The sequence below is a fragment of the Mus pahari genome, chromosome 22, assembly GCF_900095145.1.
Source record: "Mus pahari chromosome 22, PAHARI_EIJ_v1.1, whole genome shotgun sequence".
Classification (NCBI taxonomy): domain Eukaryota; kingdom Metazoa; phylum Chordata; class Mammalia; order Rodentia; family Muridae; genus Mus; species Mus pahari.
Genome location: NC_034611.1, coordinates 27,537,030 through 27,553,271, shown reverse-complemented (window position 1 = coordinate 27,553,271; position 16,242 = coordinate 27,537,030). Strand labels below are relative to the sequence as shown.

The 16,242-nt window shown below is 39.5% G+C and overlaps 1 protein-coding gene across 2 annotated transcripts in view; it reads left to right on the top strand.

Annotated features, from left to right (window-relative positions):
• Positions 1-16,242, top strand: part of Cpne3 (copine 3) — a 46,977-nt gene that overhangs the window by 24,852 nt on the left and 5,883 nt on the right. For both annotated transcript variants that reach the window (XM_021221938.2, XM_029533306.1), the window contains exons 7-13: positions 1,894-1,983; positions 6,272-6,370; positions 7,556-7,642; positions 9,769-9,828; positions 10,343-10,476; positions 15,450-15,504; positions 15,581-15,632. In XM_021221938.2, the coding sequence (XP_021077597.1) occupies positions 1,894-1,983; positions 6,272-6,370; positions 7,556-7,642; positions 9,769-9,828; positions 10,343-10,476; positions 15,450-15,504; positions 15,581-15,632 (577 nt within the window). The remainder of the gene's footprint in view (positions 1-1,893; positions 1,984-6,271; positions 6,371-7,555; positions 7,643-9,768; positions 9,829-10,342; positions 10,477-15,449; positions 15,505-15,580; positions 15,633-16,242) is intronic.

The window sequence follows — 16,242 nt, the reverse complement described above, 5'->3', positions numbered from 1 at the left end:
ATGGTTATGAGCCACCATGTGGTTGCTGGGATTTGAACTCTGGACCTTCGGAAGAGCAGTCGGGTGCTCTTACCCACTGAGCCATCTCACCAGCCCCTTGAATACATTTTATATAGATTGTATTTTGTCTAGTTTTTTGTGAAGCCTAATGTTTTACTTTTTTTCTGTTAGGCTCCCAGGTAGTTATACACTTCTTTTTGCCTGCCTATGTTTTCATGTCGTGGAATGGCTCAAATTATTGAGACTAGAATGATTTCTTATGTTTTCTCTACATCAAACATTATGTCAAGAACACTCCATATGTTCTATAATAATGGTTCTCAGACTGCACAGTACTGATGATGGTAGGTAATTTGTTTAAGCTGGAGGCCATAAGATGTGAGAATCATAAAGTACTATATTTTCTATTTACAATTTATAAATTATTTATGGGGTGATACTTTGAGGCTGCATGAATTACTTTTCTGTAGGGTTTGCCCAATGATTTCAGCAACCATTGACGATACTTGCTTGAATCAATTCAATTGGGGGCTATAAAATAGTGATTTTTGTTTTTCTCAAATCACCACTGGATTAATTACTTTTTTAGTTCTGTAATAAAGCACTATGGTGAAGGCAACTTATTGAAGGAAGAGTTTATTTGGGTTTACAGCTTCAGAGGGATAAGAGATCATTGTGGAAGATTGGGGGTGTGGCCACTGGAGGCAGAAAACTTAGGGTTGAACTGAAACAGGAAGTAGAGAGAGTGAACTAGCAATGTTGTGTGCCTTTGAAACTTCAAAGTCCACCCCCAGTGACATACTTTAGTGTGCTGCACCTCCCAAACCTACATAAACAGCACTACCAACAGGAAAATAAGTATTCAAATGCCTTGACTTTGGGACACATCTTGTATAAACCACCTATGCCTACATTAGTAAGCACTCTTTGTCCTTGTAAATTCACAAATTGCCATGATACATTAATATCATTTATACAGCTCAAATCCAGATTTGATGAGGGAGTGATTCTTCAAATGGATCCTGTGATTTTCAGTATTGATTTTATATATATACACACACACACACACACACACACACACACACACGCACACTTCTGTTTCAGAATCAGAAGGAACCATTTTTCTGAAATGAGTTTTACCATACTAAGTATCTAGACACCAAGATCTGAGTGGTAGATGTGTTAATCTATACCAGCATATCATACCTTTCAGTCATTTTCAGTGGTCATAGATGAAAAATTTTTATATGTCAGTCTATGTAATATTGAAACCTAAAAATTCAAAGTTAAATTATTTTTTCAATTTATGTTCAACAAAGCAAAAATTCTCTTTTAAAATTTTTAAATTTATATGGGTGTTTTACTTACATGTATGCCTGGGCCTCATGTGCATGTAATGCTCATGGAGTCCAGAAAGAGGGCATTGGATGCCCTGGCACAAGAGTTCCAGACGGTGGTTGTCAGCCAGCATGAGGGTGCTAGGAATCAAATGTGGGTCCTTTGGAAGAATAGCCAGTGTTCGTAACTGCTGAGCTTCCCCCCCCAACCCCCCCCCCCCCCAGGATCCAGAGTGGTCATTCTTATCCTGCTCTAGTTTTTAGTCCTTTGGGACTATGATAAAGTGCTTGATGTCCAAGAATCCACAAGCTAACCATTTCTAAGTGGATGGTATTATTTTCGGAACAGCTTTTTTTTTTTACTCAGAATGTACTACAGTTGGACGATTTATTATATTTTCCATATGACTGTAAACCAATATCCTATCAATTTTTCTTGGAAATAGTTGAGAGAGAGGTTGAGGGGTAAGTGGTGAAAATGTATCAGGAACCTAGGAGAAGCAAGAGGAAGATTCTGATGAGCTGCATGGTCTGATAGATCCTTTTTTCTTTACAGGTTATAAAAAACAACCTCAATCCCGTGTGGAAGCCTTTTAAAATCTCTCTTAACTCTCTGTGCTATGGAGATATGGACAAAACCATTAAGGTAATTTGAACTTATTGCACATGTACTCTGTAGTTCGCTAAAGGATTATGCCCTGATAAACCCCATCATAAACAGAAATCCTCATAAGTTAGGCTAGAGGTGTAGCTTGGTTAGAGTATTGCTTAGTGGTCTGTGTTTGTTTGGGGAGAGACATAGGAAGAAAGAAAAGAAGGGAGGGAAGGAAGGTTGCTAAAATGCATTTAACATAGTTAGCTTCCCCAATTACAGCAACCTAGTAAACTATTAAGGGTTGGTGTTTACTTAGCATGGTGGTCTTATGGGTGGTTTGGCTTGCTGCCACTGCATAGCATAAGAGGATTGTCGCATGTTGCTAACATAAGGTGAGATTAACACTTAAAACCCATGCAGTGTCTACTGAATGGTGTCACCTTTACAACAAAAACCCAAGTCACATTGTAATAACTCAGACACTGTATGTAACTCCTACAGATTCATACATGTTTAGCTGTCTTCTCAAGTTAGTATGTAACATAGCATTTTTTAAAGTAAGTGACATTACAGACTCTTCTGGTTTTCGTTGTGCAGAAGAACAGTGGAGGCATTGTAGGGACAAGGGAAAGTGGATGAGTTTCCACAGTTATTTTAAATGTCTTTATTTGTAGGTATTTACCAACTAAAACAAAACCCTAGTCAGCCAGCCAGCCAGAGAACACACACAAACTTTGTGTATGTGTGTTTGTGTACCACACCAAAACACACTCACCTTTTTATAGTTTATAGATGAGAATCAAACTCAGGTCCTCCTGACTGAGCTGTCTCCTCAGCCCTAAAATATGTCTTAATTCAACTCCTTATAGAGACTTTCTTATGTTTGCAACTCAACAAATGAAAGGTTTTTGTTTGTTGGTGTCTCTTGTTGTAATTAATAAAAACAGGAAAGATGATAGGAAACATCATACGGTTTAGAGTCAGACTATAATTTTGGTTTAGCTCTTTAGCCAGGTAAAGGATGTTGAGAAGGTCACCTAATATCTTTGCTTTTAACGTAGATAGTAATTTCTTCTGTGGAAGAGGGTAAAAGTAGAATATTGAAGGGGAAAGCATTGTAAACCGACGAAACAGCAGCAGAGATGCAAGGCACTTAATTTCTGAGCTTTGGAAGAAGTTGTCACTAGTTTATACAGAACATTAAAAAATGAATGTTAAGTGTGATTTATATGATATGTCAAAGAGCAGTGAAAATATAGGTATGGTATAAGTACATAAATTTACTATGAATTATATAAAAATGTTATAGAAGTAGCTACAGATTCTCATTTTAAGACAAATCTAGAGCAGGCAGAAGTCTATGTCTTGACTATTTGGTTGTTTCTGACAAATTAACAACAAACCCATGTTTCTGAAACATTTTTCACTCACAGTGGCATGCTTGCAGGGCCAATTTGTTCTAGTAAGTAAACTGATTTTTTGATGACTGTCTTCCATCATTAAGTCTCTCAGCTTGTTTATGTTATCCACACTTGGTTTTCCACACCATCGCTCACTTTAGTTCTCTAGTTCTGTACTTCTTTGCAATGTCAGTCACACATCTGCAGTTCACGTCAGATGTGGAAATTGCATAAAGGCATGGTAAAGAATGACAGAGCAGAGAATAAAGTCAGAGTCTTCTGTGGCTCCGTCACTGTGTTGTCACTCTAGCATGTGCCATTTTTAAAAGATGAACAGAAGAAGAGAAATATCATGCATGCTGCCACTTTGCCTAACGTGGGAATGCATCGTGTGGTGTGTACCATCCTTTACATGTGTACGTGTGCTCTTATGTATATATGCATACACTTAAATCTCACAAGTTCTTCAGATACTCTTGCATATATAGTGAATAATACTGGCATTTAAATTCTTGAAAAGAAAGAAAAATGATATGAATCCTCCTACCTCAGCTGTGGTCTGAATATATTCTGGACTGTAAAGATGTAGTTTCTATTTATTAACCCTTTAATTGATCAAAAAATTTTTTTCAATATTTTAGTCCCCAATGAAGGTCTTACTTAATCTTAGCCATACTAAAGTTTTATTTGGCATACATATAAATTGATTTTCTTTCCATGGAATCTAAAATGTAAAGCTTAAATTGCCATAAATTTAAGAATATCTGCTAAAAGTGATCTCATTTAAGTATTAAGATGGGTTTTCTGTCTTCTTAAAACTTTTGCTTCCTTTAAGAAAAAAAAAAATCAATTCCTTTTCTTCTTTCCCTGACTCATTAGTCAGATTAAGACCATTGATTTAAGATTGGGTATTGAATATGTTGGGCAGGAGTCAAAATGTCAGACTTTTGTCATTGGCAAAAATATCTATAAGGCCTTTCTTTAAAGAATGCACATTGCTGTTCTTGAATGTTCCTGTTTTGATTGATTGATTTTAAGTGTTGCTGAAGGATAAGGAAAATACAAGTAATGGTTGCAAGACTTCCCATTGTACAGGCTAGTTTTACATCAACTTTGCACAAACTACAGTCACTTGGAAGAGGGAATCTCACTTGAGAAAATGCCCCCATTAAAAACAGAAGAAACCACAGATTAGCCTGTGGGTGCATTTTCTTGATTGATGAATGTTGTGTGTGGTAGGGCTCAGCTCCTTGTGGAGGGTGCTACCCCTGAGCAGGTGGTCCCGGGTTCTATAAGAAAGCAAACCAGGAGGAGCAAGCTGATAAGAAGCACTCCTCCATGGCTTCTGCATCAGCTTCTGCCTTCAAGTTCCTGCCTTTCTCCATTCCTCTCCTGACTTCCTTTGATCATGAACAATGATGTGGAGGTGTGAGATAAACCTCTTCCTTCCCACATGGATGTTTTTGGCCCTTGTGTTTAATAGCAGCAATAGAAATCTGAACTAAGACGTCCAGTTAGGAAAAGCAATCAGTGTTAAGAACTGAAAAGAAAATAAGACGTCCTGGCAAGTGAATGTGTAAGACTCCTGAGTGTTGTACCTTGGTGGTCACTCCAGCTTCATGAGGGCTGGGAGCCTGGTGGAGCTTGCACAGAGGCAAGTGCAAATTACTTCTTGTTAGAATTAGAAGTCTCTGCTCTGTCCAGTACTTGGGAGTCAGAGACAATCAAATCTCGGAGTTTGAGGCCGTGCGGTACACAGTAAGTTCCAGGAAAGCCATGGTGATACACAGAAACCTTATCTCAAAAGTCAACAAACAAAAAAACAAACCCCAACAAAACAACCCCCCACCACTACTACCACCAAAAAAAAAAAAACAAAAACAAAAAAAACAAAAACAAAAAAACCCTCAAAAACCAAAATCCAGAAGAAAACACTAAAAAGAAGCTTCTGGCTTGAAACAGTCTCCAGAAATGCCTTTGGAATTTCATTTTCCTAGTTGCTCATCATGTGAGATGCAGCATCTGATGGCCTTGTTCCTACTTCCCTTAAGTTTCATTTCTGCAAAATGGGAATAATAGTATTTCTTTTCCATTCTGTATGCCTCTTGGGTCTATTTAAAGAATGTATATGAACTATGTACATGTAAAATATCCATGTAAATGAAATGGTGTTGGAATTATGTAGTATGATGAAAACCTTGTCTTCGAAGTTCACATTCCCTGTCATTGATTTTTTCAGTTTTGCCTTGAATACTATTATCAGATTAATAATAGTTCACTGCACCCTATTTTTCCATTAGAACAAACATTCTGGTAAATATTTACTTTTTCTTTCACTTAACACATACACAGAACAAAAACTAACAAAACCCAGAATACCCTACTAAGAGTAGCAGCCTATCATCGGGACTGGTTTTGCTCCAGCGTTTTCCTTCCTGGTGTGAGACTCCCACTCTTTCGATCAGCTCCGACTGTCTAACTCATAATTACAAGCCCAGCCTTCTTGGGTTGCATCTGGTGAGACATGTTGCCTGTAACTCTGAATTATCTAAGGCTTAGTTGTATCATTATCAGCTGCTAGGATACTGGCTTCTAGCTCTTATTCAACGATAATTAAGTAAACCACATGAAAGACTAGAAATAACTGCCGGTAGCCTTCTATCAGCATCTACAGAGAGCACAGTAGAGGAGCTGTGAACTGCTTCCTGTGTGGCATAGAGTCCATATTTGTGGTTTTCATCTTCCATGATGTAGAGCCTGTTCTTAGGATAGCCCTGATTGGAATATGCCTCCATATCACTTCTCTAGTTCGTTAGCTCGTCTTCTTCCAGTTAGATACTGATATTAACAGTTTTTCTTATTTCAATTAAAAAGGCATGTTTATTACAGCCCATACTATTTAATGAAACAATATTGATTTTCTGTATGTTTAATTCCAGGTAGAGTGTTATGATTATGACAATGATGGATCACATGATCTCATTGGAACGTTTCAAACCACCATGACAAAACTCAAAGAAGCCTCCAGAAACTCACCTGTAAGTTATATCTTTATATAAATATATCCAATATGATTATTTATGTCTTTCTTTGGCAAAGCAATTAGTTTATCATGTTTTTATTGTTTATTGCTTCAAGTCTTATAATCTATAAATTTTGTGTGACATTTCATGCATGGGATATGTGTGTTTCTGAGTGGATACCATGTAGTAACCAGCACCAGGTGAGGATTTCAAACTGCAGGGAAGAAAGCAAAGACCATCTTTAGGAGTAGAAGTAGCTTTTCCTCTCGTATCTTGGAAGAGAAAGCATACTAGTCCAGTACTGGACGGAGCAGTGCTTTGCCCACATAGAAGAAGCAGAGTATAATCAGCTTCAGTAGTAATTGTGAGTCCTCGGGACTAGCTAAGCAGAGCAGATGTCCTGTGATCTACATGTGTACCCTTCTTGTGTTTCCATAGAAGGGCTTCACCCTCCCCTGCAGTTCTAAAATGCTGAAATTTAGGGGTAAGCCCAAGAGTCATTGATTCAGTTTAAGTAGCACCATGGAATATTCTGAAACGTGGGAAGGCGACTGATTACACCTGGGTTTAAGCCAATAGAAAGTCTTCATTAGGTAGCTGGGAGCTATACTGGGTGTTCAGGACCCCAGTGTAGCTCTGAACATTTCTCAGGGTAAACTTTTAAACCCCCAAATATATGTCCTGGGTTGACATACTTCAGTTATCTAGAAATGTTAGCCACAAATGAAACTACAGATGCCAAAAAGCAAGGTTAGTATATTTAGAGACTTTCTCAGAACTATGAGCTGATGGATTAGATCCTTGTTTTTATTTTCGATGGTGCTGTCTGCCCGATGAGTAGTATGGTTAAATGGTACTTCCATCATGGAGTCAGTTGTCATAAGGTCTCGGGCCTACTACATTTCCACATAAACAACAAAAGCCAACATGCTGTATGTAGTGTATTTTTTTGTAAATATTTTAGGGTCAAAATTCATGTACATGAAATTGCCATTCTTGTCAAGTTTATATTTATATTAGAAGTTTAACTTTTTATGGCCCTAGGATTGGGCTTCATGTATTTCTGTTTTATTCTGTTCATTTTTTTGTAACTTTTTTTATTTTGCTAACAAGATTATTATTTAGTTCTTTTCATTTTTCTTTTAAAATTTGATTTTAAAGGAAAAGGTTATTCATTTAAATCATCTTCTCCTCCAACAGGTTGAATATGAATGCATAAATGAAAAAAAGAGACAGAAGAAAAAAAGCTACAAGAATTCAGGGGTTATCAGTGTGAAGCACTGTGAGGTCAGTTGACCTTAGCCACCTGTAATGAGCTCACTTTGTGAGGGTTTTTATATCAAATAAGCACTTGCTCTAAGCAGCTGGGAATGACATGAGCATCTATCTTGGGAGGAAGAGTAGGATGTGAAGTAGTAAATCTTTCAAATAACTCTGCTTCAAAGGTTTGATAACTTTTTAAAAATATTTTTAAACTTATGAATGAATATTTTGCCTGTGTAGGTGTGTGTAGCGTGTGAGGTGCATGCATATGTTTGCAGTGTCTGTGGCGGCCAGAAGAAGGTGTTGGCTGTCCTGGATCTGGGATTACAGATGGTGGTGAGCATCCGTGCGGGTGCCAGGAGCCGACCCAGGTCCTCTGCAGGGGGAGCGTGTGCCCACTGACAACTTTCTAGCAGAGGACAAAGAGTAATCAAGTTTTCTGTTGTCTTAGGAAATGGAGATTGTAAGTGACCTGACTAAGTACACCAATCCTCGCTATGATTTCTTCATAAGCTGTTACAAATGGTCGGGAAAGCCACGTTGCTTCCACTGAAAACATGTTTTGGTTTTGTTTTTAATTATTTCATTTATTTATATTCCAAATGTTAACCCCCCCTTTCCTGGTACCCCCTTCACGAATTCTTCACCCCCTGCCCCCATCCCCTCCACTTTGCTTCTGAGAGGATGTTCCCCCCCCCCCCATTCCCACCTCACCCAGCCAGCATGCCCCTTCCCAGGGTTATCAAGTCTCCAGGATTAAGCACTTCCTTTGCCACTGAGGCCAGACAAGGCAGTCCTCTGCTGCGTATGTAGCGGGGCCACCGACCAGCCCCTGTATGCTCTTTGGTTGGTGGCTTAGTCTCTGGGAGCTCCCAGGGGTCCGGGTTAGTTGATACTGTTGTCCTTTTTATGGGGTTGGCATCTCCTTCAGCTCCTTCTATTTTTCCCGTAACTCTTCCATAGTGGTCCCCAACCTCAGTCTAATGGGTGGCTGTAAGTATCTGCATCTGTGTCAGTCAGCTGCTGGTAGAGCCTCTCAGAAGACAGCCATGCTAGACTCCTGTATGACAGCAAAGCTTGGTTTCACTAATAGTGTTGGTGCAGGGGATGGATTCCAAGTTGGGCTGGTCTCTGGGTGGCCTTTCCTTCAGTCTCTGCTTCACCATGGATGTGAGAGACTCTCAGGACCCAATAGGGATGACCTTAGGAGATTGGATATTTCAGTGCCTAACAGTGGGGAGGTGTAACCTAAGAGACCACGTCTAGTAGATAGACATGGTTCCCATGTGAAGCATGGGGCCACCCACCTATCTTCAAAGTTTTTGACCCAGAATTGTTCCTGTCTAAAGGAAATGTGGGGACTAAAATGGAGCAAGGACTGGGGGAAAGGCCATTCAAGAGACTGGCCTAACTTCTAATTCTTTTAAATCTTGATTACTAAATGCTTGTCAAAGCTGTCAGTATATTACACTTATTACATAAAATCTACAGTGACTACATATTCTCTTTTGCCATTGATATTCCAATCCTTTTGTTTTTAGTCATCTGAATTTTTTGATGTTTTTATTTGCATATATTGTTTTATTATAGTGAGCTTTATTATGACATTCACATAATGTATATAATGAATTTTGTCCACGGTCACCTTCCCCTATTACCCTTTCTTGTCTTCCCATTCCTGTTGGTCCTTCCTCTTCCAATCTGGTCTCCTTTTATGCCCCTCCCCTGGTTTTGTGTGTGTGTGTGTGTGTGTGTGTGTGTGTGTGTGTGTGTATGTGTGTGTGTGTGTGAGTGAGTTTGTAGTTATGAACAGGAACACAGGCAGCGTACCGGTGGTGACACCTGAAGAAAATGTCTCTCATTTTCTTAGCCATCATTAACCTTGGGGGTGGGGAGAGCTCACCTTATGAGCCCTTATCCTGATATGTTAACCTTATCCTGATACTGCTGTACTTAAGCTGTAGTAAAAATCTGTATGAGTCCTGACACTTAGGGGAGGAGTTGTGTATGCTCAAATGTGAGGTTGATTTCCACATATTCATGTCATGTACTATTCAGCTTACAAACTCTGAAGTGCATGTGCCAAGAAGCCTTTTATTTCTCTTATATAGTTGGAGAGTTTGGTTTTAACAGTATATTTCTGTTTTTAGATTACTGTAGAATGCACATTTCTTGACTACATCATGGGAGGGTGCCAGCTCAATTTTACTGTAAGTAACACTAAGTTTTCTAACATAGGCTGTTAGATGGTGCCTCCCCACTCTGTTTTACAGCACTCCTTTACTGCCAGGCTGACTCTGTAATGAAATGTACCCAATCTGTTTCCTATGATGGGCCATCTAGGTTCATCATGGAAGTCTGACTTAGTTGATGAGTGCTCTCCTCTTTAGAGAAAAAATATATATATATATAAACAAGTGGTTATCCTACAGTAATTTAAGGAATAGAAAACACACATATAAGAACAGCCCCTAATATGGGCCATACATAAGGTGAATGATTCATAATTCTTCACTCTGGAAAGAGAAGAACAGGTTGTTTTCATGATGAATCCAGTTCAGTTGTTTGTAGAAATGTTGTGGGCATTTGTTAGGACATGGCAGTAGCAGGTTCTGGGATGATTTTGGGTCTTGTCTCTTGAAGCTTTCTTGGACTTCAAGCTCAGATAGGTAGCCCTGCCCTCCCTCTCTTTGGTAAGAACTCCTGTCTGTTGTTTCTTGGTAGGTGGGAGTGGACTTCACTGGCTCCAATGGTGACCCCAGTTCTCCAGACTCCCTGCATTACATCAGCCCTAATGGTGTTAATGAGTATCTGACTGCCATCTGGTCTGTAGGATTGGTAATTCAAGATTATGATGCGTGAGTATGACTTTGGGAATACTGAAGTGCACATTTCGTAATTCCTTCAAAAGGGCACTTTCTGTTTCATTGGCTAGTGTTCTAATAGAGGGGCAAGGATGGGAAGGGTAGAACAGCATTCTTTCTCAGATTTCCTTATCTGTTTATCCCTCTGTGTTTCCCTTCAATCTCATCGATCTTGCTGTAACTAGTTAAAATGTGCTGTATATAGCTTCTTCATTTATGGTTGAGAGAATTCAGCAAGAATCATTTGTTTGATCTGATTTCCTAAGAGTTTTAATCATTAGGGTAAGTTGTATATGTGACTGAAATCTAGATGTCATAATTTTGTAAACAGTAATAATTGTTTCCTAATATATATACATGTCTTTTTTGATAATGAAATGTTATTTATTCATTACGAGAAAGGGTCTTACTGTTTTCCTCCCTGCCTTGGAACTTAGTATGTACACCAGCCTGGCCTTGAAATCCCAGAGGTTTGTGTACTTTCCCCTCTCAAATGCTGGAATTAAGGAAGTGCATCACCACACTCTGCTGAAAGTAATTTTTTAATCGGACCTTTGACAAGGCTAAGGAACATCTTAACCTAATTGCTGCAAAGTATTTTGAATGAATTTTCAATAGTTAGATTTTGAGTAGCTTTGCAGTCCTGGTATATTTTCAGTCATAGCAAATCCTGTGCAAAATCCTGGGTCCAATCTCCATTCCACTAAAAATAATAATAATAATAATAATAATAATAATAATAATAATAATAATAAATCATCTTCTTGGTCTGAAGAGAGCATGAGTGATACATGGCAATCAGCAGGTAATGAGAGAGCCACCCCTGAAAGTGGTACCAGACCAGGGCAATTTCACATATGAATTCTTAAAAACATGTAAGACACATTCAAACCTAAATGAATAAACTTTTTAAAAATCAGAAAGTATCCAGAGTTCAGATAAACAGGCAAATACAATATTAAGAAAAAATCAGCTTCTCACTCGCCGCAACAATATTATATTGTCCGATTAAGCTAATTAAGGAAAGTATATATACAAACAATTACTGTGAATAAAGGTCACAGTACATGTCATACTAAGTAGATACAAATTTTATAAGACATCTTAGATTTTTAATAGGGTAAACTAAAAAATTGTGCTGAGGAACTAAGAAGATATTATTTTTAAGTGGAAAGATCTTTTGGTGATGATGTAAAATGAAATTTGTTTCATAATTAGCCACTTTGAGTTAGAATTGCTATAGAATTTAGACTAAAATTTTAAATCTTAAAATTCTCAGGATATAAGGAGCCAGAACCACCCAGGCATTTCTCTAAAGGAAAGATAAAAGGGAGGAGAAAGCAAAAGGGAATCTGCTCTAGCCATTTTCTTTGTCTCGTTTTTGTTTTTAACTTTCTTTATGTGAGTGAGTGTTTTGCCTGTGTGTGAACCATGCGTGTGCCTAGTGCCTGTGAAGATCAGAAGAGGGTGGTGAATCTCCTGGAATTGGCCTTATGAGTGCTGTAGGTACTGGGAACCAAACCTGGGCCCTCTGCAAGAGCAGTAAGTGCTCTTAACCTTTAGGTTAAGTTAAGTGCTCTTAACCTCTCAACCTTGCTTTAGCAGTTCTTACAATTTATTGCGAAGCTCAAGTATAGAACTATACTTGACAATTTGAACCAAGTAATCTAGGGAAGAAATAGAACCACACATACACATACGCAGATTTAGTGAGAATAGCATCTAAAGGAGGAAAAGGATTATAACAACAACATATTGCATAATAAAGGAGTTTGTAGCTGGATATAGTGGTGCACACTTGACAGATGGGCAGGTAGATTGAGTTTGAGGCCAATCTCATCTACTTAGTGAGTTCCCGATTAGCCAGTGCAACATAATGAGAATGTGTCTAAAGACAAAAACAAAGAATTGAATTTGAGTCTTTGACTCATATCTGTAAAGTGTGATAAACCACACATACTGTAAACCTGATAGTAGCTCTTTATCTTTAAGCAGTATCACAAAATAGCAGTAGGTTTAAGGCTGTTCCAGTGTTTCTGCCATTCTCATTTGATACATTCTATTCCTGGTGACAAGATCTCTGCTGCTCTGTGAACAGCAGGAAGAAGAGAAGGAGCCCAGGAGTGCATGAGTGTTTCGCTTCAGTGCTTTCAGATGTTGCTGGGGAAAAAATCCTTCTAGTCACATCTCCTTGGGTTAGAATCTAGCCACCTGAACTTAGCTGGGTCCTAGGACAGGAGGTGAAGCCACCATCTCAGGAGTCAGGTAGCAAAGGGCGGGGCTGCTTCTGCTTTATCCAGAGCACTTTTCAGAAGAATGACACTAAACTTGAACATTTTTAGGAGGAAAAAATTATGATTGGCTTATAATTTGCAGTGTGCATAACTAACTGGTAAGATAACAAAGAAAAAAATCTTAGAAGAATTTATATGTGTTCATATTCCTTATTAAAAGCTGTGAAAGGAGGTGTGGAGATGGCTCAGCAGGTAAGAGTGCTTTCTGAGAAAGCAAAAGAACCTGAATTCGGATCTCCAACACCCATATAAAAACAGCTTCATATGGTCCTGAGTGTCTATGATCAGTGTTTGAAAGAAACCGGCGTCCCATTTGGGTGTTCATACACTCATTAATAAAGGAATTTAAAAACAAAACTCCACAGGTTCTATCTTTAATGGAAAATAAACCCCAAATATTAAGAACTAACACAGGATGGGTGCAGTGGACGTAGATGAAGGTGTTTGCTGCCAAGCCTGACAACTTGATTTCCCTCTGTTTTCCACGTACGTGTGAAGAGCATCTAACCACCATTTAAGTACTTAACCACCATACATGCATAAATGAGTGAAAGAATGAATGAGTGTAGTCAGTAAGAGTGAGCATACAAAGACTGTTGCAGTATAAAACAGTGCTTTCAGTGGTGTTTACACTGGCCACCCATCTGTGTGCCTATGGAGAATACCCAAAACCCTGAGCTGCTCAGTGCCATCTCACGTTTCTATATTCAGGTTCATACTCTTTGTTCAACAACCACAGACCCAGATGGACATATGTTTTCCTGCAGAAACTTTAGAGTGACATAAGTAAATGCTATAAATAATCTCATTATATGAGGCCAGGTTTAAGCAAATAGTATTGCTTAAAGAAAATGGAGAAATGACTCAGATAAGAGCACTGACTGCTCTTCCAGAGGTTCTGAGTTCAATTCCCAGCAACCATATAGTGGCTCACAAACATCTGTAATGGGATCCGATGCCCTCTTTGGATGTGTCTGAAGATAGCTACAGTGTACTCATATAAAGAAAAAATAAAATAAATCTTTTTTTAAAAAAAACTTATTTTACAGTCCAGTCGTTACCCCCCTCCTGGTCCCCCTCCCTCAATTTCTCATCCCATTCCTCCTCCCTGATGTCTCCAAGAGGATGTCCTCCCTCCCCCCACGCTAGACAACCCCACTCCCTGTGGCCTCAAGTCTCTTGAGGGTTAGGTGCATCTTCTCCCACTTAGGCCAGATCAGGCAGTTCTCTGCTGTATATGTGACGTGGGCCTTAAAGCAGCTTGTGTATGCTGCCTGGTCGGTAGTTCAGTGTCTAAGCGATCCCAGGGGTCTGGGTTAATTGAGACTGCTGGCCTTCCTATGGAGTCGCCCTCCTCCTCAGCTTCCCACAGGGGTCCCTGACTTTAGTCCATTGGTTGGGTGTGTCTGAATCTGCTTCAGTCAACTGTTTATTGGGCCTCTTAGAGGGTGGCCATGCTAGGCCCCTGTCTGTAAGCACACCATAGCATCAGTAATAGTTTCAGGCTTTGGAACCTCCCCTTGAGATGGATCCCAATTTGGGCTGGTCACTGGACTGCCTTTCCCTCAGTCTCTTCTCCATTTTGTCCCTGCAGTTCTTTCAGACAGGAACAATTCTGGTCAGAGGTTTTGACTGTGGGGTGGCAACCCCATCCCTCCACTTCATGCCCTATCTTTCTACTGGAGGTGGACTCTATGAGTTTCTTCTCCCTAGTGTAGGGCATTTCATCTAAGATCTCTCTCCTTTTGAGTCTCTCACCTCCCAGGTCTCTGGTACTTTCTATCTTTAAAAAAGGAAAAGAAAACTGGGTTTTCTTTTTGTTGCCAGGGGCGTGTGGGGTGGGGATGGGGGTGGTTCATACTTGTTCAGGAAGTAATGCACAAGGCTTAAATAGAAAATAGTAGCTTATGAGACATAAATTTTATTTCATTTATTTACTTAGTGTATATATGCGTGCATTAGTGTATGTATGTGCACCACATGTGTGCAGAAACTTGTCACATCTAAAGAGGTATCATTCCCTGGAACTTGACTTGTAGATGGTTCTAGCCACCAGATGGGTAGGTGCTGGGAACTAAACCCAGGTCCTCTGCAAGAACAAGTTCTCTCAATCACTAAGCCATCTCTCAGCCCATGGATTACGTTTCATAAGATGTATATAAAGGGCTATGGGAGATGGTTCAGAGGCTAAGACCTCATGCTGTGAAAACATGAGGACATGAGTTCAAACCCCTAGCACTCATCTAAAAAGCTGACTGTGGCTGTAACCACTCTGAGGGAGCAGAGGCAGGCAGAGAGCCAGGATCTCAGACTTCCATTTCAGCGAAAGACCTCTCAAGGCATTAAGGTGGCGCACGATAGGGGAAGACACTGTGTATCTTCCTCTGGTTTTCATAGGCTTTTGTACAGGGGCACACACTCAGGCGAATATCATACTTATACACTTATACCCCCCAAAATCTGTATAGATGTTTCCTCTTTTAATGTACAGAAAAAATTTAAAGTGAGTTTTCCAGTGTTAGCATCAGCATTTAGTATAGATAGTGCTAGGTAATTTTTTTCTATGACTTTGAATTCTTTTAAATATAAGCTCATACAATTTTTATTGTGAATAAATATAAAGTGCTTTCTTTAGCAAACATTGGTTGACATGCTTTCTTTATCCCTTTTTAGTGATAAAATGTTTCCAGCTTTTGGCTTTGGAGCCCAGGTACCCCCTCAGTGGCAGGTAAGAGGAAAGCTCCATTGAGAGCTTTATTCTGGACTAGCAAACAGACCTCATTAGCCCTCTCTCCTTTCCACAGGTATCTCATGAATTTCCAATGAACTTTAACCCCTCGAACCCCTATTGCAATGGTAAGTAAAGCCAAGCCTGAGGAGAGCCTCATTCCTGTCTTTTTCTTGCAGGTTAGAACTGCAGTTCATTTCTAAATACCAGTTTGTGCCAAGTTAAACTTGTGTCCTCAGCAGTGCAGAAGTCACCCCAGGTTGTTAACCATAGTGGTGAAGATAATTACAGGGGATCAGCATGAGGATGAAAGTAAACCTTCTACCTTAGCAATCTTAGTGGAACCAAACCATTCCCCAGCTTAGGAATGGGTCACTAAAGAGCAGCATAAAAGTAAAGCCATTTTCACATGTAAATTTGCTATAAGGAAACTCTCCTTAAAATGAGTCCTTCTGCATTAAAGCCTCTGTGAGAGCTTGCAGAGAAGCAGTGACTCCTCTCAGACGCAGCCTGTCCGCCTTCCCAGTCTTGCTGCTTGCACAGTATTCCCTCACTCACTTGCATGTACCACACATGTACACCACACAAACGTAAGTAAAGAGAAATTTAAAATAGGCTAAAGGAAGAAAATAAACTTTTAAAAAGGCACTATAGGAAAGTTTCTGTTATTTTAAGATTTCTTCTCTCTCTCTCTCTCTCTCTCTCTCTCTCTCTCTCTCTCTCTCTCTCTCTCTCTCT